The following is a 27,444-nucleotide window of genomic DNA, read 5'->3' on the forward strand; positions in this document are numbered from 1 at the left end:
AGTTATGATTAATGAGATTAACAATTAATGTAACTTTCCGATTAGTAGCTCGATTAGAAAAATAAATCAAAAAGAAAATTACAAAAAATCAACCAATAGAATCGCTAGAATTGGTTATACTTAGGTATGTAAATTAAATGACGTTTGATTAAAAGAAACATATTAAATTTGTAATATTAAAAACGATTATGCATATTATATGATGCGAGACTTGCGCAAATAATCAATATAAATAAGGTATGTTGATAATAATTAGTTTCCTAATTAGATATAAAACGTATTATGCCATTAAGACATTTAATGATTAGTCGACATTTATTAAAATTATTCTGCAAGCTATGATTAATGGTCGACATTTATTAAGATTCTAGCGCAAGAAATAATTAGTGCGATCCACAATTAATGTGGCTTTCCAATTAGAAGCTCGAGTAGAAAAATAAATCAAAAAGAAAAAAATACAAAAATTCGACCAATAGAATCGCTAGATTTTTCGTGAGAAGAGCTGTATGAGCGTCACGTGTCCAATGTACTTCTCTTTTAATATATAGGAGAATTATATTGATTATTTATTTAAACTAAATAACAATATTTCCTAAAACCACTCAACTATAATCTTGCCTAACATTATGTACCATATTCCTATGTTTGATGGAACAAAATATTCACATTTTTCTGTTTACGAAATATACAGTGTTCGAGAATAATGGTCAAAATCAGTGTTGTTAAAACCGGACCGGCAAACGAACCATAATTCTTTTGGGTCATGGGTCAATGTGGTTCGACCGGGTTCGTTCCAGATTTGATTAGACTAAATTGAATTTAATGATATTTTGAATATGTATATTCTTACAAAGATAAATATTATATCAAATAAAATATTTCAATAACCATAGTATTAAAAAAAATTAAAAGGTACCAAACTGAAAATGTAATAAAAGTAAAACAATGTAATAGTTCAAATCTGAAATCCATAGAAAAAACACATTTAAATTTTATTCTCTAGATTTTTGTCACTCCAAATCTTCATGGGCTTTAAAAAAATTATAGACACATTAGTTAAAAATGTATACTATGAAATAAAATTAAAAATTATACCATGATTGAGACGGCTTTACTTTATTAATCTGAAACCCTATTTTTATTTTAAAAAGAAAATGTTAATTGTTTCATTAATAATTTTTTGGTTTGTACAAGAACCATGGTTTAGCCGGTTCGTTGGATCTTCGGTTCACGTGTTTTTAACGGTTCGATAGGAGTTTTTAACCGGTTCAACTATAGGGTTTTTATCATTAACCCAAACCGCATTTGTGTCCGGTTCGTGGTTGAAGCTGGTCCGACCGCCGGTTCGGTTCGGATTTAATAACACTGGTCAAAATCTAGATTATCTTCTTGGAATATATAGGGCTAATCAAAGGTTTTGGAAACGTGAGATACATAGTGTACAAATTTATTTTTTGTTAAAAATAATAACTTTGAATTTCTTTTACATTAAAAGATCTAAAAATTTTGAACAAACAAAATTTGAAATCTTATTCATTTAAAATTAATGAATTAAATAACCAATTTGTTGTTTTTAATAATAAATTTAATTTATATTAACACTAAATTTAAGTATCTAATTAATTATATTTTATTAATTAATATAAAAGAATTAATTCTTATAGATAGAGTACTGAAATATACAGATATATATATATATATATATATATATATTTAATAAAATAAATATTAGTAGTTAAATATTATTAATATTTAGTGAAACGATAAAAATATGTTATTATTAATATTTTTATGAGTATAGTTTTACGGGTTGTTCTAAACAAACATTTAAAATATTTATCAAATATAAAATAACTAAAACTAAAACACCTTTGTAGTTAGGTTTGAACGTTTAAGTATTTGTTAGAAATACATACTGGATATTTTGAATTTTGGTATATCACATCCTAAGTTTCATACTGGTAAATTTGTATTACAAATCAGGTTCGGATATAACACAATGGTTTTAGTTTTTAATTTGTATCATATCATAAAACTCATAAATTAACCATATATCGTTTCCCGGATTCAGATTATATTGGTTCGGTTTGGAAATATTTGAAGTTAAATCTAAAATTTAAAAGCAAAACACAATAAATAATTATTTCTTTTTAAAATAATTATTTTAAATTTAAACTTATTTTAGATATTATTTCAAAAATAAATATAGAACTGAATATTTGAAGTATATATTTATGTTTCAAATATTTATATTTATGATTAATTTGGACATATGGATCAGTTATTCGGATTTTTCGGGGTTTTTGTTTTTTTGGTTATTCGTTCGTGTTTGAATATAACACTTTGGATTCGTATATGTTTTATACATGTTTTATTTTTAGACCATGTAAAAATTAGATTTCTTTTGGTTTGGGTTTGGTTCGAACTTCGGGTTACAAATCTTATGCACATGTCTACTTAAATAAAGAGAAAATGCTTGTGATTATATGAAGTTTTTGTCAAAAATATCCCGCGCTTTGAAAGGCGCGGATCAAAATCTAGTACACATTATTTTTCTAAAAGAATAGTATTGAAATAATTTATTGAACTAGAATTAAAAAACAGTAAAAAGCAATTTACTACACACTTTTGATAAAAAATAAAATTACCTAGATATTGAATTTTTATTATATTATAAACTAAAAAAATTCTCTAAAAGTTTATATATTAAAGAAAATAGATAAATTAGCTAAACTATATCTACCACCTTTGTTTGAAAGGAATATCTACCACCTATTACTTCCAAGGAAATAGTAGTTTTTGAACTTTTGAAATGGTAGTGTTTTAACACAAAATTATCTTCATCATGTTTTGACATTTAGTTATGTAACACATTTATGTTTAAATATTATAATCTACGTGCTGTGTGTGAATTAATTTATTATTGTAAATAGGATATGCATGTGACATAATCTCTATACTAGATATTGACCCTCCCTTAAAAAGGACGAGTATATTTTTTGTTGGAAAATTATTTTACGTAATAAAATTATGATTTTTGATAAATTATATATTTTAATTTTTTATGAAATTTATCTTAAATTTACTTATATAACTTATTTTGTTATTTTTAATATGATTAAGTTCTAGAAGACTTTAAATAATTCTAACCTGTAATATGATTTTATTTATTTAAACAAAAGTTAAACTTATTTACACTATTTTTTAATTTAAATAAAATATTTTATATCTTCAACACTCTTGTATTGAAAAATTCATTTGTGCGTTTCAAAACATTTTCTATAATTTTATTAAATTTGGTTTATGTGATTTAGTTTTTATTTTAAATGAAACTATTTTGTAAGGAATTGAAATTATTCAGATTCGTATTATGATTTTGTTGATTTAATCATTTATTATTTCAACTTGGTTTTATTTTGAGGTTTTATTTAATAAATTGTTTCAAATTATTAATAATGTGAAAGATTTTTTGGAAAGATATGGTGCAAATATTTAGGAAACAAAATTTTCAAAAGGCTAAAAACTGTATTATATTAAATACTCTTTGATGTAATTGTAAAATAATGCTGGGAAAAAGATACATGCAATTTTTATATTAATTAGAAATTTAAGAGATAGAATCATAAACAGTCAATCTGCTTTAATAGTATAGATATGAGAATTAACGTCTCTTTGCATAATTACGCCTTGTTAATGTTTTCACGTGCGTTTACATGACTTGCAATAAATGTTTTTATTTAATACAGTATTTTTTTGCAGATAACATTTCGTGAACAAATGTTGAAAAATCGTGTTATCTTTAACCGCTAACTTGAACTACATGCATTTGAAACAACAACACAATTAAATAATTTCTTCGGTACTATGATATTCTCTTTTTTCTTTTTTTGAGAAAAATATGATAGTAGTATTCTCTTTTTTCGGGGAAAGAGTTTTCTTCTTCGATATATCCACTTTCATTCTATTTATTCAGTTGCTTTACCTTATTATGGGACAGCCAAATATCATGTCTTTATTTTGTTTTAGAAAAAAGTAATAATGTCTTTAAAAATACAGCTAGTTAACTGTGAAAGTGACATTTATTTAGAAACAAGAAGAATATTCTGTAACGTTTTATTGGTTTAAAAAATATAGAAATATAAAATTATAGAAACTATACATCTACAAACTAAATTTCAATATATTTTATTTTGTAAAAAAATTAAAACATGTATTATTTTGAAACAGATGGAGTAGCATATTGTTAATAATTTTTTTAATAATTATGAACCAAAATCTTCTTAACTACTATACCATACATAAAATTTAAACATCGAGATATAGAATGTGAAGCTATAATTCTTTTCGTACGAAACGTCCATGTATTGACGAGATAGTCCTACAACACTAGCTACTAGTAGTATTATTTTTATTTTATTGATATTCAAGTAAAATAAAGCGTACCCGTTTCGTATTTCACAATTTACACTACATAGTGATTTAGAGCATCTACAATGGTGACACCCATCGTGGAATCCTTATGATTAGTTTAGTAATTTTTTTTTTTTGAATAGTTAAGGATCTTAGTCTAAAAAGTGTGTCCAATGGTAATTCCGAATTAGGAATCCTTAAAAATAAAAAAAAATATTTTTTTTAAAAAAGTGAAATATTTTATTTTTTATTCAAGAAATAAAAGAAAATACAATAATTAAACATAAAAAATACAATAATTAAACATAAAAATACAATAATTATACATAAAGATACAATAATTATTCATCACCAAATTTATTCCAAATATGCTCAACTAAATCTTTTTTCAGTGGTTCATGTATACGGATATCCCGAAGTTCTCTCTCGTTCTGATTGACAAATATGTTATTCAGATTTGTAGGCATCTCGGTTTGGGTTTCCACGTGTGAACTTCTGGTGACACTTCCTTCTTCAAATTCCGAAATGTCGATGCGAGCGTATCCATTGCGTTCATTTTCGACTATCATATTGTGTATTATGATACATGCTCGCATAATCTTCCCTATCTTTTTTTTGTCCCATGTAAGAGCCGGGTTTTTGACAATCGCAAATCAAGCTTGCAAAACTCCAAAGGCCCGTTCCACATCAAAACAATTAAGACAAAACAATTCAGACAGAGAAGACATCAAAGCAAGAAAGAAATAACCTGAAACCAAACAGAGAAGACATCAAAGCAATTCAGACATTAGTTTGAGTTTTAACGTAGTTTCCATCTCAGTTAGAGGCTCTTTTTTCGCGAATAAACGATCAAGAAGCTTTTGCCTTGAGAGTTTTTCTTTGATTTGTAAAACGCCATGTAAGTTTGACAACTCCTCCTCTCTGCCATTCTTCTTCTTCTTAAGAGCAGCTTTCGCAGCCTTCACCCCGGGAGGTCTAGCCTCTTCTTCTCCCACAGGCGCTTCTTCTCCATCGAGGTCCACCACTTTGCGCTTCTCCTTAACAGTGTCCTTACCCTGAACCAGTGAGCACCATTTCTGGTCATACCTCAGCTCCCTCCAGCAGTGATCCATGATGAACTTTATGTTCATAATATTGAAGAAAGAATCTAAAGCAGCCTTCATCACATCGTCATCATTCTGACCACTTCTTTGCTGCCGAAGAGCACGATCATAGCAACCACAAAACTTTGCAACGTGGTCGTTAATCCGAGACCACCTCTGCTTGCAAGAATGGAGGACTCTCGGAGAAGAAAGGAAATTTGTTATCATTTAAACCTATTCTTTATGAGAGAAGAAAGCAAATTTGTTACCTTGATTCAGAAACAAGCGACGTCCGCCACTCTCCTTTGAAGCCTTGCCTAATATTCCTGAAAAAAGAGAAGAAACTATCATTTGTCTACCAAAAAGAGATAAAACAAATCATTTAGAACCAGATACTCACCAAGTAGAATAAGTAACACCAACTCTATTAAAACTAAGGTAGAGACCATTAGCTTCACTCCTGGTTTCTTCTTTGAAAACTCGGATACTGTCTTCTCGAGGATAACAACCTTCTGCTCACTCTCGTTAAGTGCACCCTTAAGCTGCCTAAGCTCCCGCTGAATGTCCCTCATCTCGTCTATCACTGCCACGTCCCACCATTTCCAAACGTGGCAGTCACCATCTTCAGTATTGTTGCACGTAAAGTAACGTCTGTATGGGTCTTTACGAGTTGTAGAGTAGCCCACAACTGGCTCCGCACCACAGTAGCAGGTTCTAGGGATTCCATCATCACACTCTGGTTGCGGTTGGTACTGAAGCGGCTCTGCATTGAAGTGGCTACTCTCAGCTTCATCCGCGTACAGCTGAGCTTCTGCTTCAATGAGGGAGGTTATGTCTACAAAGTTTGATGATGAAGATGGCTGGCTGTAACTGTAATCTTGCCCTATTATGGTTTACCTGAAAACAACAACTCGATGATTAATATACATTCATTAACCAGTGAAACAAACGACATAAGAACAGATTGAAATCGAACTTAAGATAACACTAAACTCTATAAGGATAAGTTTTTCAAACCGTTAATCGATTGAAACAAAATATGAAATTTGTAAGAAGAAATAAAGACAAGATTTACTTCCGATTGAAACAAAAATTGTTTGTAATCTATATCTACAAAGCCAAATAATACAGAAATCAATTTTTCTCCAAATTTTAAAAAACCCTAATTTGAGAACTTGTCCCAAATCGATCGAAACAACAAAAGATCAATCTTTACGGACAACAAAGAAGATGGAAACTGTTTTAATCGAGAAATAAACGGCTTTGAGGATTGGATTTACCTTCGTCGAGCCGAGAGAGAGAGATCGCTTCGAAATCGCCTTTCGCCGTAGAGCTTTTTTTTTTCTCCTTCGGTCGCGAATGATTTTTTTTTTTTCCTTCAGACCGACCCACTCAACTCTAAACCGACGACGACCAATCCTGCATTGACACGTACTCACGGACTCAATCCTTAAACCCCTTCCCGACGGACCAATCCTTAGCTACATTACGAAATTTAATCTTATTTAATTAAAACTAACCTAAGGTTTAGCGCTAAGGATTCCCTATGATCCCCCATTGTGGGTGGTCTTACATGCATTGATCCTCTACCAAAAAGACACCCTTTTTCTTTAGTTTTCCAAATACCAATCCCTTCTTTTTCTCAACTTTTTCTCTTGGCTTTTTCTTCTTCCCCGATAGAAACTTTCTTCAGTCAAAATTAAGAGCTTTAAATTAAAACTTCCACTAAGGTTTATACGTATACATACTCCTCAGTCCTCATATATATAGATCCACACACTTTCTTTTGTCTTCTCTCTCAACTTGGTCTTAAAAATGGTATCAAAAGAAAAGAAACCAATAAGAGGAACACCTACAAGAAGAATAAAAAGAATCAAGAACCTATCTTCTCCATGTAGTATCAACAGTGACGTCACTTCAACGTCATCATCTACTTCAATATCCTCAACTGCTACGTCAACGTCGCCCAGTGGATGTTGTACTCCGATATCTAAGAAGTCGCGAATACCGGAGATGCTGACGTGTCCGCCAGCGCCGAAGAAGCAAAGGGTGGCGCAAAACTTTGCTTTGAGGAGGAGACAAATCTCTTTCTTTGCTCCTCCAGATGTAGAGCTCTTCTTTGTTATAGCACTTGGTCATAATCATGGTCAAGCAATCGATAAATAAATTAAATTTATAATTAGGGTTTTGTGGTTATGATGATGGTATAATCAATCTCAAGCTTCTTTGGTTTGATTCAAATACAATAACTGATCTTTTCAAAAAAAAAAAAAAAAATACAATAACTGAAGGTATATTAAGAGAGTGTAGTGTGATGTTTTGCTTCTTTTTTTCTTTTTTCTCATATTTCTTTGTTCCACTCTTTGGTTCTTTTTTGGTTGCATGATTTTGAATTAGGTGGGTTTGAATTTGTGGTAGGGTATATAATTAAATACCCTTTCTCTTTTTGATTTTAGTTAGTAATATTGTAACTTTTGCTTATGGGTTATGTAACTGAATGATGCTTGCTAATATTTCGCGCTTGTTAGCATTGCGTTTTTGGTGTATTTTTGTTTGAGCCAATTACTAGTTGGGCATACTTTAATGGTTTTGTTCATTAATGTTCAAGGCATGGCCAAAGTGTCCGAGCATACGATATCATCGTCCAAAGGAATCCAATGAAAGGAATCGTGCGGTTTTTTCATCATTTTTTCTTTTTCAAAATTTTTCTCCTTTTTAAGAACGTAATTAATAATTACAAGTTATACCAAACGTAATTACGTAAGAAGACGACATATACTCCCTCTATTTCTTAATAAGTGTCGTTTTAGAGTTGTGTACACGGATTAAAAAATGATTAAATTTTGCATATTTTACATACAAAAACATCATTACCCATACATCTCAACCAATAGAAAAATAAAATGCAGAATAAAATTAATAAATTTTGCATTGAAATGTTAAAACGACACTTATTTTGCAACGAAAAAAATTTCTACAACGACACTTAATATGAAACGGAGGGAGTAATAGCTTAGCTATGATAGTATTTACGTATTCCCATCAGTTGTTTCTTTACGATATATTGCAATATTAATTTGTTCAGACTTCAATAATGTTTTTAATGAACATTGAATTCAATAATGTTAACATAAATTAATAAGCTTATGTCAAAAAAAAACATAAATTAATAAGCTGCATCCCTCCGTGCACTATTTATTCGTTCCTACGTCACTAAAAGGGTTACTTTAGGATGTACAACATTAAAAAAAGAAAAGATGTTCAACATCGACGGGAAAATATTATTTCCTTCTTGAAAACTGAAATAAAAATTATATCACTGAACTTATAAACTCATTCTTATGTTTACTATTTCTACAGTAGTAAATCTAATAATCTAATGTAACGTATACTAAAACATAAAATTATGATAATCTTTTTAGAAAAACATTTTTTTGCCTTTGGTCATGCGCTCATGCACGCTAAAACTTATCCTTCGTTTTTAATGAAGTTCGTCGGTTATAAAGTTATTGTTCATCGGTTTACAAACATAAGAATTTTTTTTTATCAAAAGACATAAGAACTATATCTTTATCGTAATTACGCGTAATAAGGTAAATATACATAACTGTAAAGTATTCTTAGAGCAGCAACATTATTGATTGGTATCCCAAAACAAGTATCTCAACAAGTTAATATTACTATTTTAATATAACTTACTAGATTCTGACCCGCCGGTATATTTTTTGTTTTACATTTTCTTAAAGTTTTAACTTTTATATTTGTGTTTTAATTATATTTGTGTTTTTATTTGTATAATATTTTTTTAAATAATTAATAAGAAATTTTAGTAATTATAATAAAATAGTTGGATTGTACCTATATCAATAACTCATGTTCATGTTTTAATAGTATTGATTTATATAATCTAATCTATTAAAAGTGAAGTACAAATAATACTTAATCTTTAGTTTTGCACAAAAATTACTACTTTGTGCCACTGCCTTAAAAATAAACGATGTGAATATTCCCTTCACAACCATACCTAAATTGATGTCTCCTTTACTGATTTAATTGGAAACTGAAATCCCCTTCTCTGATTTAATTTAAAACTAAATCGAATGAACCAAGAATATGTCATTCTCCGCAGCATCCCTCGGTTTAATTTGTTCTGCATGAACAAAACCAAATAAATGCAATGTTTATTTGATTACACTAAAAAACCTATTGTTTAAATACTTAACCTCATAATTTGATCGAATCTATATCATGTTTATAAATCCTGTAATAAACATTGTTTTGCTATCAAGTAACTTTTTTGTCATCTAACTTTTAAATTGCATCTTTTATTTTGTTTACTCGGTTTTGTGGTTTGAGCAGTTGTATGGTTTGTAACATCGTATATATTATCATTGATTACACATGTATAAAATGTTATTATATTTGAAATTCTTAGTTTTATTAGTTAGCATCAAAAATATTTTTATAGTTAGTATCATTAAATTTTCTCGGTGAACAAAATCAAAACTAATAATTGATTACTTTTCTGAACTCAATATGATTCCAAAACCATTCCTACTTCCACGCAATCGTCATAAATATAACAATATCAACCTTAGCCTAATGGTTAAGGTCTAAAAGCTTCTACACCCAGGTCTGGGGTTCGATACCCAGACTATGCAATTTATTGCAGATTATCTCAATTCCAGGTTTCAAGTTCCGGAGAGAGCGCGATTTATTAGACGGCAGAAAGAAAGTTTACAGACAATTACCCAGGTTATAGAAAGAAGGATTACAAGGGATCTTCAACATGGTGCAAGTAAATCTGGTCAGGCGTGGATCTTCGTAGGACGGTCAGATGATGCAGTTAGGCGTAGATCTTTATAAGACAGATATTGCCGGTTTGTCGAATCGTCTATGTAATATTCCTAATAATTGTAATATCATAATAAATCAGCGTTAAAAAAAAATCAAGCAAACACAAAAGATCTAAATCTAAAGCTATTTAATGGATACTAATAATAACGTGTTTTCCAAACCATTTTTTTCCTATTTCAACCAATCATCATAATAAAACAATATATCAATTAACTAATACAATCTCCATATTCTCTTATCAAACTTTGAGAACACGTATTGCTTATCTTTAGTAAGGAATAAATTTTTTTAGTAATGAATATTCTGGTTTTTACTGTGATTAAATTTTAAAAGGAAATGTATTTAAACTAATTTAAAACCGCATATCTATGTTATTAAAGTTGAAGTACACAATTGGGTTGTTTGGAAACAAAAATAGTTGAATAAATGAAATATATTTGGAAAACATGGATAGTAGAGATGTGTATTTTCTTTTATTTACATATTTAACCATTGTATTTTCAATAAATTATTTTTTTTATTTACAGTTCTGTCACTATATTTATAATTCTTTATGGTGAAAATAAAACATAAACTGAAATATAAATAGTCTATTATATAAAAAAAATTAAAAACAGTATTATTACCTTATTTAGTTTAGTCAAATATAAAAATTTCAAGAGTTCGATTTTAAAAAACAATATTATAAAATTAATAGTAATTCATAAAAAAGCTAATGCAAAAAATTAAAATTTTGAAACATGGATAAAAGTAAGAAAAAAGTAATGGATTATGTTATTAATAAAAATTGAAAATCCATTATATCAGTTTTAAAATATACAAAATGGACTAATATAATTACCTAAAAACATTGTTTTTCTAAAATAATCATAAAATAAAATTTTAATTTTATATGCATATTTCAAATCAAAATAATAATTTAAAGTTGATTTATATCAAAAATTGATTTAAAATATGCATATATTCAAAAAAATTAATTTTACTAAAATATTTTCCAATAACCATTATTAAAAATGTTTTAATATATATAAGAAAAATACAACAAAAAGAATAATTTCATATACCAACTTAGATTATAGTTTTTATATTTCACATTAAAATTTAAAAATATAATATATGTGATTATTTATAAAATGGTACATATAAAATACTATTAATTACATGATTATTTATATGATGGACCAATAAAATTAATATGATGACATATATATGATACATAATAGTGACTAGGATTGGGTGTTTAGGTATCCATTCGGGTTTGTTTTGGATCTGTTTGGATTTTGGGTTTCCGGAGTCAAATATTTCAGCTCATTCAGATATTTCTAAATTTCAATTCGAATTATATTCGGATCTTTGCGAGTTCAGTTCGGGTTCGGATAACCCATTTATTTTTTTTAATTCATTATATATTTTTAATTTCTTAAAATCTATAAATAAAATAATATATTGTATATAAATCTGAATAAAATATGTCAGAATACCTAAACTTAACATATAAATTGGTTTGGTTTAAATTTTGGATCAAAAGTTATTTTAAATATTTTTGGTGTTTTAAGTGTACTTCCACTATGTTGGATATTTATATTTGACTATTTTTATATATTTTCAAGAATTTACACCAACCTAAAAGTATCATCATATATATTCGGATGTTTTTATATACATTAAAACTAAAAATAATTAATATATATATAAGTATATAAAATCTTTTTCGGATATATTTTGATATCCAAAATACTTCGGTTCGAATTGGTTATGGTTTCGGTTGTCTAAATATCTAAATTTTGAATAATTTAGATATTTAATCAATTTTGGTTCGGGTTTGGCATTACTCTTTCGGATCGTGATCGGTTCGGTTCTTCAGATTTGAATTTTTTATCCAGCTTTGATATTGACATAGAAAATAAATAGTAATATATTTTTGAAATATACACCCGCACAGGCGTGCGGATCAGAATCTAGTTAAAATTAAATTTCTAAAAACATTAACAATATTTAGACAACAAATAGACACATGGCATTAGAAGTTCTAATGAGTTTTTCATTGACTATTATTTTGAAATCCTAAGGACATTTTTATTGCAGTCTCTTGGAGGGATTTTTACTGAAAAAGTAGATTGTAGGCTCCACAAAAAGAAAGAAACATGTTACATAAGTCGCGAAGGAAGAAACGTTTGCTGTTGGTTTTGTGCACTGTTCGTGGATTCCACCGACACGTGGCGGTCCACGATTGGTGCATTTTTTATTTTTTTTAAATCAGACAAAAAATTAAGTGGGTATGCGCGATAAAAATGCTCTAACAACACACTTTTTATTTTTTTAATCTAATCTATTAAAGTTTAAGTACAATTAGTACCTAATCCTGATTTTTTTTAATTTTTATCATAGAATACCACTTTACTAAAAAGTTTTCTAAATTTTTTCCTAAACCACCCAAATTAATTTACATCACTTAGCCTTATATTTCATTTAATAACATTCAAAAACAGCTTAATTCAATTTATACACTCAACCAATTATCACGTATTTATTAACAAACTATAATTCAGTATTAGTTGGTATGCCGTATCAAATCCTTTTTTTTTATTGAGGCTTTCTATTAAAATTGCCGTATCAAATTCAATCAATCCAAAATGCGCTTGACTACTATTATAAACCAAATCTCTCAAACCTATAACATAAATTAAAAGAAACGAACCCATACAAGAATTCATCACAAATCAAGCATGCCAACATCCTACGAAAGTGAAATGTTCACATTTATACATTATGTTGCCAACATCTATAATAAACCAAGTCTGTGTAAACCTAAGACATAAATTTAATATTGTCATTAAAATAAAATAGGATTTTAATATTAAAACCCCTCAGTTAAGTTTGTTTTGGGTAAAAACCCTCAAACTAAGTATTTATCGAAATAACCCCTAAACTAACTTTATTTAGTAAATTAAACCCCCACCAGTCATAATTACCGGTAGTACCGATAATTCTTTAGTTTAGGGATTTTTACATTTAGTAAACATAGTTGAGGGGTTTTATCATTAAGAATAAAAAAAATCCAAAATATAAAAACTAGTAACTTTAATTTTTTAAATTAGCATTTTTAAATTCTGTAAATATATGAGTCTGATTTGTTTTAAAATCAATAATATATATGTATATATTTAAAATGTAAAAATTATCTAAAGCTGTACCTGTAATAAAAATTATCTAAAAGTTAAAAAATGTAAAAGACAATAAAATATAATAAAAAATATATCTTACCTGATAAAAATGTAATAATAAATCTTTAGATAATTTTTATTTTATTTTATGGTTGTTTACATTTTTTTTTTTACATTTTAATTTATACATATATAATTTTGATGTTAAAAAAATCATCTCGTATATTTACAGAACTTATTAAAAATGCTAATTTTGAAAACTAAAGTTACTAATTTCTAGATAATGTTATTAGAATTTGGATATTTTTATTTTTTAGATTTTTAGTGGTAAAAATCCCTAAACTATGTTTACTTAATGTAGAAACCCCTAAACTAAAGATTTACCGGTAGTACTGATAATTATGATCGGCGAAGATTTAATTCATTAAGTAAAGTTAATTTGGGGATTATTTCGCTAAATACTTAGTTTGGAGGTTTTTCCCAAAAAAAACTTATTTGAGGGGTTTTAACGTTAAAAATCCAAATAAAATAAAAAGTATCAAGAACGTCAACTATTTATCATGTAAATCCCCTATATATTAAAAGAGAAACATTTGAAATATTGTAACCTCAATTTTGTAATAAATAAAAAAGACTCCAATGCTTAGGTGTCGCTCAATTAGGTAATCAATTACATTCAATTGAAAAATACGTAGGTCCATATTCGATTTTTATATATTGTTAGATACATTCGTTGGTTAAACAGTATGATATGATGATATGATATGATATTTACGATAGAAGCATTTATGATTGTTCCACTAAATATAATTATTATTTTCTTTTTTTTCTTAAATAAAACATACGGAATTACCATAAATGACTAATATATATATATGACAATTAATGTTTCTAATAATAAAGATTTGATAACAATTTATATCTCCTTCACCATTTTTTGTTTAGTTTTATATTATTAAAATAAATTAAACAATCGAATTAGCTATAAAATTAAAATTTAGATTTTTGAATTTTAAAAATGACAATAAATGACTAAAACTATTAAAATTATTATGTTAAACTAATGATCAATGGTTTAACACTTCTATTATAAAAAGATAAACATGATTTTAAAAGCATATGAGTAAAAGGTATCATTTAATAATAATAAAAATATATATATATATATATATATATATAATATATATATATAGATAAACTATATACCATAAAATTACATCAATATTTTAATTTCAAAATTTTCAATGAATTTTCAAGAACATTTTGTAAACTTATTAAATTTTCACATTGAAAATTTTGTTATCAATGATTTAAATAATTTGTTATAAAACGATATGAATGATCATAGAACCGTATAATTATGAAGTTTCATTTAATAAATAACTATATAAAATATAATATATAAATATATTATTCTTAGAAAAGTAGGTTGGTCTATCTTAACTTATATTACACTTTTTATTAAACTAACTATCGAATTGATAACTAATGTACGAAAAGACAATCTCGCACTTTCCTTAAATAAAAATTATGAAATTACTTGATATAATTAACGTATATATGAAAAGTAATTAATATGAATAATTAATATTTGATAACAATTTTTGTATCTTAGTTCTTTTATTGTTTTATATTATTAAAAGATATTAAACAATCACATTAACTATATAATAAAAACATTTAAATTTTTTCTTATATGTTATATTTTGAAGTTTTCAAAATGTTTATAAATTATTAGAAATTTGAAGATCTCACTATGAAAATTTTGTGATCAATAGCTTAATTTATTTTGTTATAATAAGATAAAATAATCATAAAATTGTATTAATATGAATTTTTATTTAATAAATATTCATATTAAATAATATATATATATATATATATATATACTAAAGATTTAAAGCAACAAAATTGGCTGCATCAATTTTAGTCGTTGAGTTGAACTTTTCAAAACTATGTGGAAGACTAAAGTCAAAGTAATTCAGTTTTGGAAATAATAAAATGATAGTTCTAAAATCTTTAAAATGATTCTCAATGATGTGAAAATTAAATATTAAAAAAAATTGTAGAACATGTTTTTGTAATAAAAGTGATTTATTGACCACATTACAATTTTTATAGATATAAACATGGTGATAAAAAATTTAAGCCCAAATCGATGAGGCTCATCACAAATTCAAAATAGATTTCGGTCCACAATTACAATTACAAATGTCCAGCCCAACATATCTTATCTATATATTAAAAGAGAAGCATTCTAAGAAATGTGTTCACACTATAATGGACATGTGTCATTCTCACAATGATTCGAGAATGAACATTCACACTCTCATAAATGTTTTAACACGCTACATAAATGTGTTCAAACTATGTATTTTATGTTTTGTTTTTAATATAAAATTTACATGTAAAGTTCCAAAAATATGAATTTAAAATCTAATTCTACAATAGGATATTAAGACTTGATAAAAAACAATCCAAAACCAACTAATATCCAAATTAGGGTCATTCAATATGCTAAAACCAAAGAGTAACCAAACAGAAATAGATAATATGATTTTTTTTGGTATATACCATCGTAACCAAATGGATGTGATTTTATAAAACCGTAGGATTTGTATATGGTTTGATTTATCACCGATTAAACTGAAACAAGTAAATATGTATATATATTTATAATGAAGCATGAATATCTATTTCTTATATGAGTTGAACTATAATTATAATTTGTAAATCACTTGAATTATAATTAATTAACAATTTACTGTAAGTGAGGTTTCTTATTTTTTAATGTTTCTTTTTGATCCTTTTGTTTTATTTTAACAATAACTAAATTGAAGTAAAGATTATAAATTTGATGGACAACAATTAGTTGAAATTATTTACAACTATTTTTTTTATCTTTAAACAAACAGAGTTTTGTTCAATCGGATACATATTAATTTAATAAATATGGAAGAATATAAAAGCTTTTATTTCATGCTTCTATTTTGTTTTTTTTATTTTATTTTCAAAATTTAGAGCTTTGATATTAATTCTATATTTGATTATTTTATTAGATGATAGAAGCATTTTTTGTTTTTATTCTTTTATTTAAATATATAATATTTTTTAATAAATAACTTTTTGACAACATGACTCTGAAATTCGTATAATATATAACATGATCTCAAAATAGATAATTATGTTTTTTGGTATAAAACCGAATAAACTAAAAACCGACGGTATGTAAACCAAATCGAGCCAAAATAAATATGGATTTAGAATAGTAGTTATATTTTACTAACTGAAACACCGAAAAAACCGAACCAACCAAAACCAACCCATTATCCGGATTGAACACCCTTAATCCAAATGAAACCGAACTGTTGTTTCATTCTCCAAAATATAATAAAAATAAATTTATCCCGCGCAAGGCGCGAATCTTATCCTAGTAATGTTTTAAAGTATACCACTAAATCAATTACATGTTTTTGTTACAATTGTTAATTTGTTTCCAGTTTTCTGTAAAAGATATTCCGTACTAATTACCATTACAATTGTATGATTTGTATAAAATGTAAAGGATTTTTAACACTAAAACCCCTCAACTAAGTTTATTTTCGGTAAAACCCCTAGACTAAGTATTTAAAGAAATAACTCCTACACTAACTTTATTTAATGAATTAAACCTTCTCAGGTCATAATTACCAGTACTACTGGTAAAATCTTTAGTTTAGGGGTCTTACATTAAGTAAACATAGTTGAGGGGTTTTATCATTAAAATAAAAAATAAAAAAAATCCAAAATATAATAACATTATCTAAAAATTAGTAACTTTCATTTTAAAAATTAGCATTTTTTAATTTATATAGATATGTGAGTCTGATTTTTTTTAAAAAAATCAACATTATATATGTATAAATAAAAAATGTAAAATCCAAAAACAGAAAAAATTTATCTAAAGCTTTACCTGCAATAAAAATTATATAAAAATTAAAAATGTAGAACACAAGTAAATGTAATAAAAAACTTATATCTTATCTAGTAACTTTAATTTTCACAATTAATATTGTTAAAAATTTCTATAAATATATGAGTCAGATTTTTTTTTAAATCAACATTATATATGTATAAATAAAAAATGTATAATTAAAGTTATACATATATAATTTTGTTTAAAAAAATCAGACTCATATATTTATAGAAATTTTGAAAAATGATAATTTTGAAAACTAAAGTTACTAGATAATATATAATTTTTGGTATATTTTCTTGTGTTCTACATTTTTAATTTTTATATAATTTTTACTGCAGGTAAAGCTTTAGATAAATTTTTTCTATTTTTGGATTTTAAATTTTTAAGTTATACATATATAGTGTTGATTTTTTAAAAAAAATCAGACTCACATATCTATATAAATTAAAAAATGCTAATTTTTAAAATTAAAATTACTAATTTTTAGATAATGTTATTATATTTTGGATTTTTTTTTTATTTTTTATTTTAATGATAAAACCCCTCAACTATGTTTACTTAATGTAAGACCCCTAAACTAAAGATTTACCAGTAGTACTGGTAATTTTGACCTGAGAAGGTTTAATTCATTAAATAAAGTTAGTTTGGGGGTTATTTCTTTAAATACTTAGTCTAGGGGTTTTTACCCAAAATAAACTTAGTTGAAGGGTTTTAGTGTTAAAAATCCAAATAGAAAATATATTTAAAATATTACAATGCTATTCTCAACAGATATTTTCGATGCACACAGTCTAAAATAATAATTTTGTAGAATCCTAAAATCAATGACATTCCAAACACAATTCCTATTTTTAACAAATACATTCCAATGTTTATTCTGTTTTCAAAACGTGTAAAGGCACATTTGACTAAATATACAACTTTTCCTTTTTTAGACTACATCCTTATTGTATGTCATTGTATTGTTTTTTTTTTTTTTTTTTTTTGCTAAAATGTCATTGTATTGTTACAAATCTAATCTATTTTAAGTGAAAAATTATTAGAATAAAAGTAAAATTGGAGGAGGTCATGACTCTGTCAAACCAATGAAAATTTTCTTTAATTATGGCCTACATGCAAGAGCTATAAGCTAATACTATAGCTGGATATTTGTATACACGGCCAACAAAAGAAAAGTTTATATAAAAAAAAAACTGGAAAGAGAATTAGGAGATTGATTGTCCCTTGATTGTTCACAATTTTTAAAATAGTTGTCGAGAGAGATTGTGTTAAACAAAATGGTGTTTTTAATGTTATTGTAATAATGGAAGTTTTTGTTGTTTCTCAAGCTTTCTCTTTTTTCTTTTAAGTTTTTTTTTTTTAAAAAAAACTTTCACTTTTTGAGTACGATTCATATAAATAAAAATTTAACATGTTATTTTTGCAGTGATGTTTGTGTATTTTTAAAACTAGATGTATTAATATACACACATGTATTAAATGGTCAGCTTAGAAAAAAATATGCAAGATTGTATACTTTGTAAAAATATCAAATTACAAATGATTAATGTAACATATCATTTTGATTATTTTAAAAGCCATATAAATAACTAACACCATGTACAAATACTGTAATTAAAATACATAATCAGTTAAAAAAAAATAAACAGCCGTGTCCGCACGGATCAATATCTAGTTTATTTCTAAAATGAAAAGCTCCTCTGTATATTCCCACCGGAGTTGTTTTTATAGCATGTCTAATATAGGGAATTCTCCTTTAGAATTCCAAGTGAACATGATGCTCTTATATTTTTGAGAAATTTTCTTGCACATATACATGTAAGAACATCAGCAATTATAAAGCTCTCAGCCAAACGCTCAAAAATATAAGTTACAAAAACACACTCAAAAATATTAAAATATGAATATTTTATTTATTATTTATTTTAAAACTTTTAAAAGCTATTAAATCATGTATGAATTACAAGTGTAGAATAAATCTATCAAGAGTAGTGTATGTGCTCTCAAATAAGAGCTTTTCATGATCCTTTTCTAAATTTTTTTATCAAATTAATTCATGAGAACACGTCTAAAAGCTTACTGTTGTGGATGTTTTTTAAACACGTACAAACAAACAAAATAATAATTCGGTAAAGCTACAAATCACCTTGGAATGAGGATTTGATTTGAGCCCATCAATATCTTTAGCTTTTTAGTATTTTCCTTTTGTCTTTGTACTGTTAATTAGACCTCGTCCCAAAACTAATTGTATTTATATTCAGAAAAATCCTTAAAGCATGATATAAATATTTAATATTGCTAATATAATCGAGTAATCAAAGATAAAGCTTATCGTACGTTTACGTCAAAGCTGATTAAAGTTTTTTAAGAATTCTAGGTTGCAATCTCCCCCACAACACAGTTTACCAAAAAAGAAAAAATCGCCCCCACAAGCCACAACAGAAACACAAATGTTTGAAAAAAAATGTCAAATTCGTATGATGGACAGGAATACGATACATATGTTACATACAATGCGTCATTATAGCTGAGCTAAATTACCAGAAAGGCCCGTTACATAGGTTTAGTAGACCTTAGAAAATTTAAACCAATAAGTTTTACTAGCAATTTTTGGTTTGATCAGTTTATAAATATCTTGGTTTTTACTTCGGCTCGGTTTATTAGTTCACGGTTAAAACCCTTTTTTCTCTCTGGACATTTTTAAACGGTTTAGAAAGTAATCATTTTTGAGTACTTTACTATGTTGTATCTAGATTCACTTATGCATCGGCCTAAAACATTTTTTTAAGAAAACTGATAAAATTAGTCAATTAAAAAAAACATTGGTAATTTTTTCAAATAATTAACGGTACTAACGGTGACGGTAACAGAAATTAATAAATCAAACAGTGTTAATAACGCCGTAACGCAGGTTTCTTCTTCTCCGATCACCATTCCCACGACACGAATTAGCTTGTTTCTTCCTTCGCCTATCCGATTTGCGATTCTCCGAATAAAGCTTAAATCTTTAGAATCTGGAAAAACGTAGGGAAACGATGAAAGGGATAACGAGGTTTCTGAATTCTCTTTCGAGACATAGAGCTCGCGAGGTCTTTTCTTCGCCTTGTCCTCTTCTTCTGATATCACGTCGCCCTCTGTTCATCTCGGCGACAACCCAATTCGCTACGAGTCACGGGAAGACTTATGCTTCTCGTAACTTTCCGAAAGTTTCTTCCTTTCCTCTCAAATCGATCTCACTGGGAGGTATGTGTTTGTGGGCATTTGAAAAAATCTTATCTTTTTGAACTTTAAGAGACGAATGAATGGAGTTATAGCTTGAAGGTCTCTCTCTAATGAACTAAACTTGTGTGCGTTTGAGAGATTAGTGAATGAGTAGCTGATAGGACGCTATGGCTTGAAGGTCTCTCTTTAATTAACTATACCTGTGTGTGTTTGAGAGATGAATGAATGAATAGCGTAGAGGTTATGGCTTGAGGGTCTCTCTCTAGTTAGCTAAACTCTTGTCTTGTGTGTGTGTAGAGATGAATAAATGAAGTTATGTCTTGAAGGCCTCTCTCTAATGAACTAAACTTGTGTGTTTTTTTGTGTGTGTGTGTGTTTGAGAGATGAATGAATGAATGAAGTTAGGGCGTGAGGATATCTCTCTCTAATTAACTAAACTTGTGTGTTCTTGTGTGTGTGTGTGTTTGAGAGATAAATGAATGAATAGCTGAGAGGTTATGGCTCTCTCTAATTAAATAATCTTGTGTATGTCTGGGGCAGTGCAAAGGAGGACGATGTTTATACAAACACAGTCAACACCAAACCCTTCTTCTCTGATGTTTAGTCCTGGTAAACCAGTCATGGAAGTGGGAAGCGCAGACTTCCCTAATTCTCGTTCAGCTATGACTTCACCTTTGGCAAAAGCCATCTTCTCCATTGATGGTATCTCTTGCAACCTTTTTGCGACATATAATCCCCTCTTGTGACCAAGAAGATTGTGTTAATCTCTCTTGGATGCAGGTGTTGTTAGAGTTTTCTTCGGATCGGATTTTGTCACTGTGACAAAGTCAGATGACGTGACGTGGGACTTCCTCAAGCCTGAAGTGTTTGCAGTGGTAATGGACTTCTACTCTTCTGGCCAGCCTTTGTTTCTAGACTCACAAGTTGCAGCTGCCAAGGATACTGCCGTTAACGACGTAAGTACACTTCTTCCAGTGTTCTCCAGGTAGATGAGACACTTCAAAGCAAAAATGCTAACAAGTATCCGAAACTGTAATTCAGGATGACTCTGAAACTGTAGCAATGATCAAGGAACTCTTGGAGACTCGCATCCGACCATCAGTCCAAGATGATGGAGGAGACATTGAGTATTGTGGGTTTGATACGTAAGTTCTTTTTCTATGAGTTATTAAGAAGATTCACTTCTTTCTTCTTCTTTATTAAAGCTATATGTGTTTTTGAACAGGGAAACTGGGATAGTTAAGCTTCGAATGCAAGGAGCTTGTAGCGGTTGTCCAAGTTCATCTGTTACTTTGAAATCAGGGATTGAGAATATGCTGATGCATTATATATCCGAGGTAAGCTGATAAGGAGAGCTCATTGTTGTGGTCTCGTCCTGTTTTCAAGATGATTACTCACCAAAGTGTTTTTTCTTGTGCAATGCACAGGTCAAAGGTGTTGAGCAAGAGTTTGATGGTGAAGAGGAGGGAACTTCGTCTGGGCCACTGGAGTAGAGTAACAGAAGCAACTCTTCAGTATACACAAGAAGAATAAAACCAGAGGTGCATTACCTTTGTCTTCTCATGAACTTGTCAGCCTTCTTTATGCTGTTTATTCTTATTCAAACCTCATGATTTAATCCCAAATATTGCATTATTATTGGATCATATGGCTCTTATTGAGAGTGTAAAGATTTGTAGCCAAAGGTTGAGTAGAAGTATTTGCTGACAACAGTGGACGATTAAAGTACATTAACAGAGTTTTTTTTTAATAGATTTAATCAACTATGATCATTACATACTGACTGAGAATATTTGATGAGACACATGGAGTTGATATATATATATATATATATATATATATAGTTTAGTTGGTGAAAATAGTGAATTTAGTTACGGCAAATCTTGGCGGTAGGCATTGTGACACAGACAGGAGCATACTTCTTCTTGGCTGCTTCTGTCCCTTTCTTGGGTTCTTCTTCTTCTGCCATTGCCACTTCGGCTGAGGTGCACACAGCCGCAGCTGCAGCCGTGAACGTTAGATCCCTTCTCATCTTCATGCTCTGTTCTTGCTTGGTTGTGTTATCGCTCATGGAGGCTTTGACCACAGTGAGGCTTCGTCTGTTGTTGCCAGAGATGGTTGCTGGTAGCTTTGAGAGGGCCGGGAAAAATGAAGATGTCATGGTCATCAAAGCCATCATAGCAAATTGTGATGTTGATCTGCACGTGTGATCTCTTAATCTCCCTATGTTCTCTGATTGCCTGATGATGGTTGTGTCTTTAAAAGTTGGTATTGAGGGATTATGATCCATTTTCTTATCCAAAATATGAACTTAGAGCAAATGGGTTGTTACCACGTGTGCTTGTGCTATCTGTGGTGGGTTGCATCGAAGTGACCTCTCTGGAGACTACGAGTAACTTCTGTGGTGTTCCACTTATTTCAACACCAAAACGAACGAGTAGTCACAATTCACAAACTGGCCATTATGCCATAGCTCAAGCCTCAAAAGTAATCATAACAGTATAAGGATAGAATGTATTAAGGGACTTAAGTGTAATTACTGATAGTATAAACCCTCTCATGTACTCTCTATATATTGTAAATTATTGTGTATAATGAATAATAAGCTTTCCATAATATGGTATCAGAGCTACGATTCTTTCAAACCTAATTTTTTTTTTTATTGGCCGCCTCCCTTCTCATCTCTTCTTCCCCGTTCTTCTTCTTCTTCTCTCTTACCGGCCATGTCGAGTTCTTCTCACTCTACACACGCTATTCAACTCTCAGACTCTGTCTCCATCCACAACGTTAACATGTCAAATGTGACAAAGTTAACGGCAACCAACTATTTGATGTGGAATCGCCAAGTTCTTGCACTCATGGATGGTTATGATTTGTCCGGTTATCTTGATGGTTCCAACGTAGCACCATCACCAACGATCACCGCCGATGGAGACACCGCTGCAAATCCCGTCTATACGGCATGGAAGCGCCAAGATAGGCTTATCTACAGCGCTCTCTTGGGTGCGATCTCCATTGGAGTTCAACCCATTCTCTCCACCACCAACACCTCGGCTGAGATTTGGAGTACACTGGCCTCCACGTACGCTAAGCCGAGCCGTGCACACGTGAAGCAACTCAAGCAACAACTCGAACAATGGAAGAAGGGAGCAAAACCCATTGACGAGTATGTTCAAGGGTTTACAACCCGCTTTGATCGCCTTGCCTTGTTGGGCAAGCCCATTGAACATGAAGACCAGATCGACTTCATCATCGGTGGTCTTCCGGAAGAGTACAAACATCTTGCCGATCAGATAGAGGCACGAGACGCTCCTCCCTCCATCACTGAGATTCATGAGAAACTGATCAACTATGAACTCAAACTCCAAGTTCAACCTCCAGCAACTGTGATACCTATTACGGCGAACGCGGCTTACAGTCGCAACACCAACAATCGAAATCAAACTCGATTCCCGCCAAAGACCAATCAGACGTGGCAGCAGAACCAAAACACCCAGCCCCGGAACATTCCAAACCAAGGTGCTGGTCGTGGCTATCAGGGAAAATGCCAGTTCTGTGGTGTGTATGGTCACTCAGCTCGTCGTTGTCCGCAGATACCGTCGAGTGGCTCAAACACACCTTGGCAGCCACAGGCGAATATGGCTCAAGTTCCGCAGTACAATGCTGCTAACTGGATCCTCGACAGTGGGGCAACTCATCACTTGACCACAGACCTTGCCAATCTGTCGATGCATCAACAATACTCAGGAGGTGAAGAGGTTCAAGTTGCTGATGGAACGGGTCTCCAGATCACTCATACTGGTTCTGGTTTACTTCCTACACCATCTCGTTCTCTTCAACTGAAAGAAGTTTTATATGTTCCTGATATTAAAAAGAATTTAATATCTGTATATCGATTGTGCAACACTAATCGAGTTTCCGTGGAATTCTTTCCTGCACATTTTCAGGTGAAGGATCTCACCACGGGGGCCAAGTTACTCCAAGGGCAAACTAAAAATGAGCTTTACGAGTGGCCGGTTAACAAAAGTGGCATCACTGTTCTCGCGGCCTCTCCTTCTCCTAAGACCGATCTCTTTTCTTGGCATGCACGTCTCGGACATCCATCTCTTTCAGTTCTGCATAATGTTGTCTCTCAGTTTTCATTACCTGTCTCGCATTCTCTTCAAAAACAGTTCTCGTGTTCTGATTGTTACATCAATAAAAGTACCAAGTTGCCTTTTCAGTCAAACACGATTTCTTCTCATCATGCTCTTGAGTATTTGTATAGCGATGTCTGGTCATCTCCGATAATCTCAAATGACAATGCCAAGTATTATCTGGTGATTGTGGATCATTTTACCAGATATACATGGATGTATCCACTACAAAGAAAATCACAAGTCAAAGAGGTTTTCATGGCGTTTGTCTCCCTCGTCGAGAACCGCTTTCAACGACGAGTTAAGACTTTATATTCAGATAATGGGGGAGAGTATATTGCTTTGCGCGCTTATCTCTCTGACAAAGGCATCACGCATCTCACGACGCCTCCACATACTCCGGAGCATAACGGTATCTCAGAAAGAAAGCACCGGCACATAGTAGAGACTGGACTTGTGCTTCTCAGTCAATCCTCTGTTCCGAAGACATATTGGCCCTATGCTTTTACCACTGCAGTCTACTTGATCAACAGAATGCCGACTGAGGTCTTGTCTGGTCTGTCTCCATATGCAAAGCTCTTTGATCAGGCACCCAATTACAAGAAGCTACGAGTTTTTGGATGCTTGTGCTTCCCTTGGCTTCGTCCGTACACAACGCATAAGCTGGACGAACGCTCTGCGAAGTGTGTATTTCTGGGATATTCTTTAACGCAAAGTGCGTATCTGTGTCTGGAAAAGGATTCAGGACGCATCTATACGTCGCGTCACGTGCAGTTTGTTGAGACTACATTCCCTTATGCTGATAAAAGTTCTTCGAGACCTGGTATGGAAACTGAGACAGAGACTGAGATGGATGTCAATCAGAGTGCAGGCCCGGTCTTAACAGTGTTGCCTACACGAGCTCCTTCGCCTATGCCCCCGTGTAACGAGACTCCTTCACTTACTGCGGCAACAACTCCAGAGTCGGCTCCTCCTGCACCGACTCCGCCACTCACTGCTCCTGCTCCAGCGTCTTCTTCTCCTACCATAGCGCCAGCGGTGCCATTGATACCGCCTCTATCACAGTTGCAAGAAGAACCACAACCTGCAAACCTACCCACGGTCCCTACTGTCACGATCCCCAATCCTCCAACACATCCACCTGTCTCTATACAACCACCATCTTCTCCCACAGAAACAAACCCAAACACTCAACCAAATGAACCACAAAATATCCACCCTATGCGCACTCGCGCCAAAAACCGTATCACCAAACCCAACTCTAAACTTAGCCTTACTGCAACTACACAAAAACCACACCCAAAAATACCCACAACTGTGGCAGAGGCTCTACGAGATCCTAACTGGCGCAATGCTATGTGTGAAGAATATAATGCACAGATGAAGCATCGCACTTGGGACTTAACGGAACCTACAACACGGCAGAATATAATCTTTTGTAAGTGGATTTTTACACTTAAATATCGTGCTGATGGTTCTATTGAAAGGTACAAAGCGCGGCTTGTGGCGAGAGGATTTGATCAACAATATGGGCTGGACTACTCGGAGACTTTCAGTCCGGTTATTAAACCAACTACAGTTCGTACGGTACTTGATGTTGCTGTGAAAAAGAACTGGAGCATTCATCAGCTTGATATAAATAACGCCTTTCTACAAGGCACCCTCACGGAGGAAGTTTATATCTCTCAGCCGATTGGGTTTGTTGATCGTGATCGGCCTCACCATGTATGCCGCCTGAAGAAGGCGCTCTACGGTCTCAAACAAGCGCCACGTGCGTGGTATAATGAGCTCCGCACTTTTCTCTTGCAGTCGGGTTTCACTAACTCTCTTGCTGATACTTCTCTGTTCATCTGCAACAAAGGCAACAGCTGCGTCTATATACTTGTTTACGTAGATGACATGATACTTGCAGGAGACACATCGACTGTGCAAGCTATCCTTGCTTCCCTCAGCTCGCGATTCTCACTAAAAGACCTTGGTGCTCTAAGTTATTTTTTGGGAATTGAAGCTATCCGCTCACCAAGAGGACTTCATCTGATGCAAAAGAAGTACATTACTGATCTGCTTCACAAGCTTAACATGTCTGACGCAAAACCCGTCAATACTCCGATGCAGCCTATGCCCAAGCTATCTCTTCTCTCGGGTACAGCACTGCAGGATCCTAAAGAGTATCGTATGGTTCTTGGGAGTCTTCAGTACTTGTCTTTGACAAGACCAGACATCGCGTTCACTGTCAACCGGCTCTCTCAATACATGCATAGACCGACAGACCTTCATTGGCAAGCTGTGAAACGGGTCTTGAGATATCTTGCAGGCACAACATCTCATGGGATTTTCCTGAGTGCTACTACACCTCTTACGGTTCATGCATTCTCCGATGCGGACTGGGCAGAGGATGTTGATGATTACATATCTACAAATGCTTATGTCGTCTACATTGGTGGTAGTCCTATCTCGTGGTCGTTGCAGAAACGAAGTGTTGCGCGCTCGTCAACGGAGGCTGAGTATCGAGCTGTAGCCAATACTGCTTCCGAATTAAGGTGGATCTGCTCACTCTTGTCTGAACTCGGTATCAGACTTCCTGCATCCCCAGTCATTTACTGTGATAATGTCGG

General features: G+C 31.0%; 4 protein-coding genes across 4 annotated transcripts; 2 read left to right on the forward strand and 2 right to left on the reverse strand.

The window, feature by feature from the left end:
• Nucleotides 1-5,180: 5,180 nt before the first annotated feature.
• On the reverse strand, nt 5,181-6,447 carry LOC108849371 (uncharacterized). Its single transcript, XM_056990806.1, has 4 exons — nt 6,420-6,447; nt 5,893-6,375; nt 5,762-5,818; nt 5,181-5,689 (listed from the first exon to the last, which is right to left on the reverse strand). Exons 1-4 carry the CDS (start codon nt 6,445-6,447, stop codon nt 5,181-5,183), a joined length of 1,077 nt encoding a protein of 358 aa, XP_056846786.1.
• An 860-nt stretch (nt 6,448-7,307) lies between these two features.
• LOC108849382 (cyclin-dependent protein kinase inhibitor SMR9-like) lies at nt 7,308-7,658 on the forward strand. The gene has a single exon (XM_018622934.1). The coding sequence runs from the start codon at nt 7,308-7,310 to the stop codon at nt 7,656-7,658; it is 351 nt and encodes a 116-aa protein (XP_018478436.1).
• A 12,728-nt stretch (nt 7,659-20,386) lies between these two features.
• LOC108820663 (nifU-like protein 5, mitochondrial) lies at nt 20,387-22,423 on the forward strand. Its single transcript, XM_018593760.2, has 6 exons — nt 20,387-20,714; nt 21,234-21,395; nt 21,474-21,649; nt 21,735-21,838; nt 21,919-22,030; nt 22,121-22,423. The coding sequence occupies exons 1-6, from the start codon at nt 20,507-20,509 to the stop codon at nt 22,184-22,186; spliced, it is 828 nt and encodes a 275-aa protein (XP_018449262.2). The 5' UTR covers nt 20,387-20,506; the 3' UTR covers nt 22,187-22,423.
• On the reverse strand, nt 22,370-22,947 carry LOC108820813 (photosystem II 5 kDa protein, chloroplastic). Its single transcript, XM_018593861.2, has one exon. The coding sequence runs from the start codon at nt 22,870-22,872 to the stop codon at nt 22,561-22,563; it is 312 nt and encodes a 103-aa protein (XP_018449363.2). The 5' UTR covers nt 22,873-22,947; the 3' UTR covers nt 22,370-22,560.
• Nucleotides 22,948-27,444: the final 4,497 nt, after the last annotated feature.

Source organism: Raphanus sativus, chromosome 1 (assembly GCF_000801105.2).
Source record: "Raphanus sativus cultivar WK10039 chromosome 1, ASM80110v3, whole genome shotgun sequence".
Lineage (NCBI taxonomy): Eukaryota > Viridiplantae > Streptophyta > Magnoliopsida > Brassicales > Brassicaceae > Raphanus > Raphanus sativus.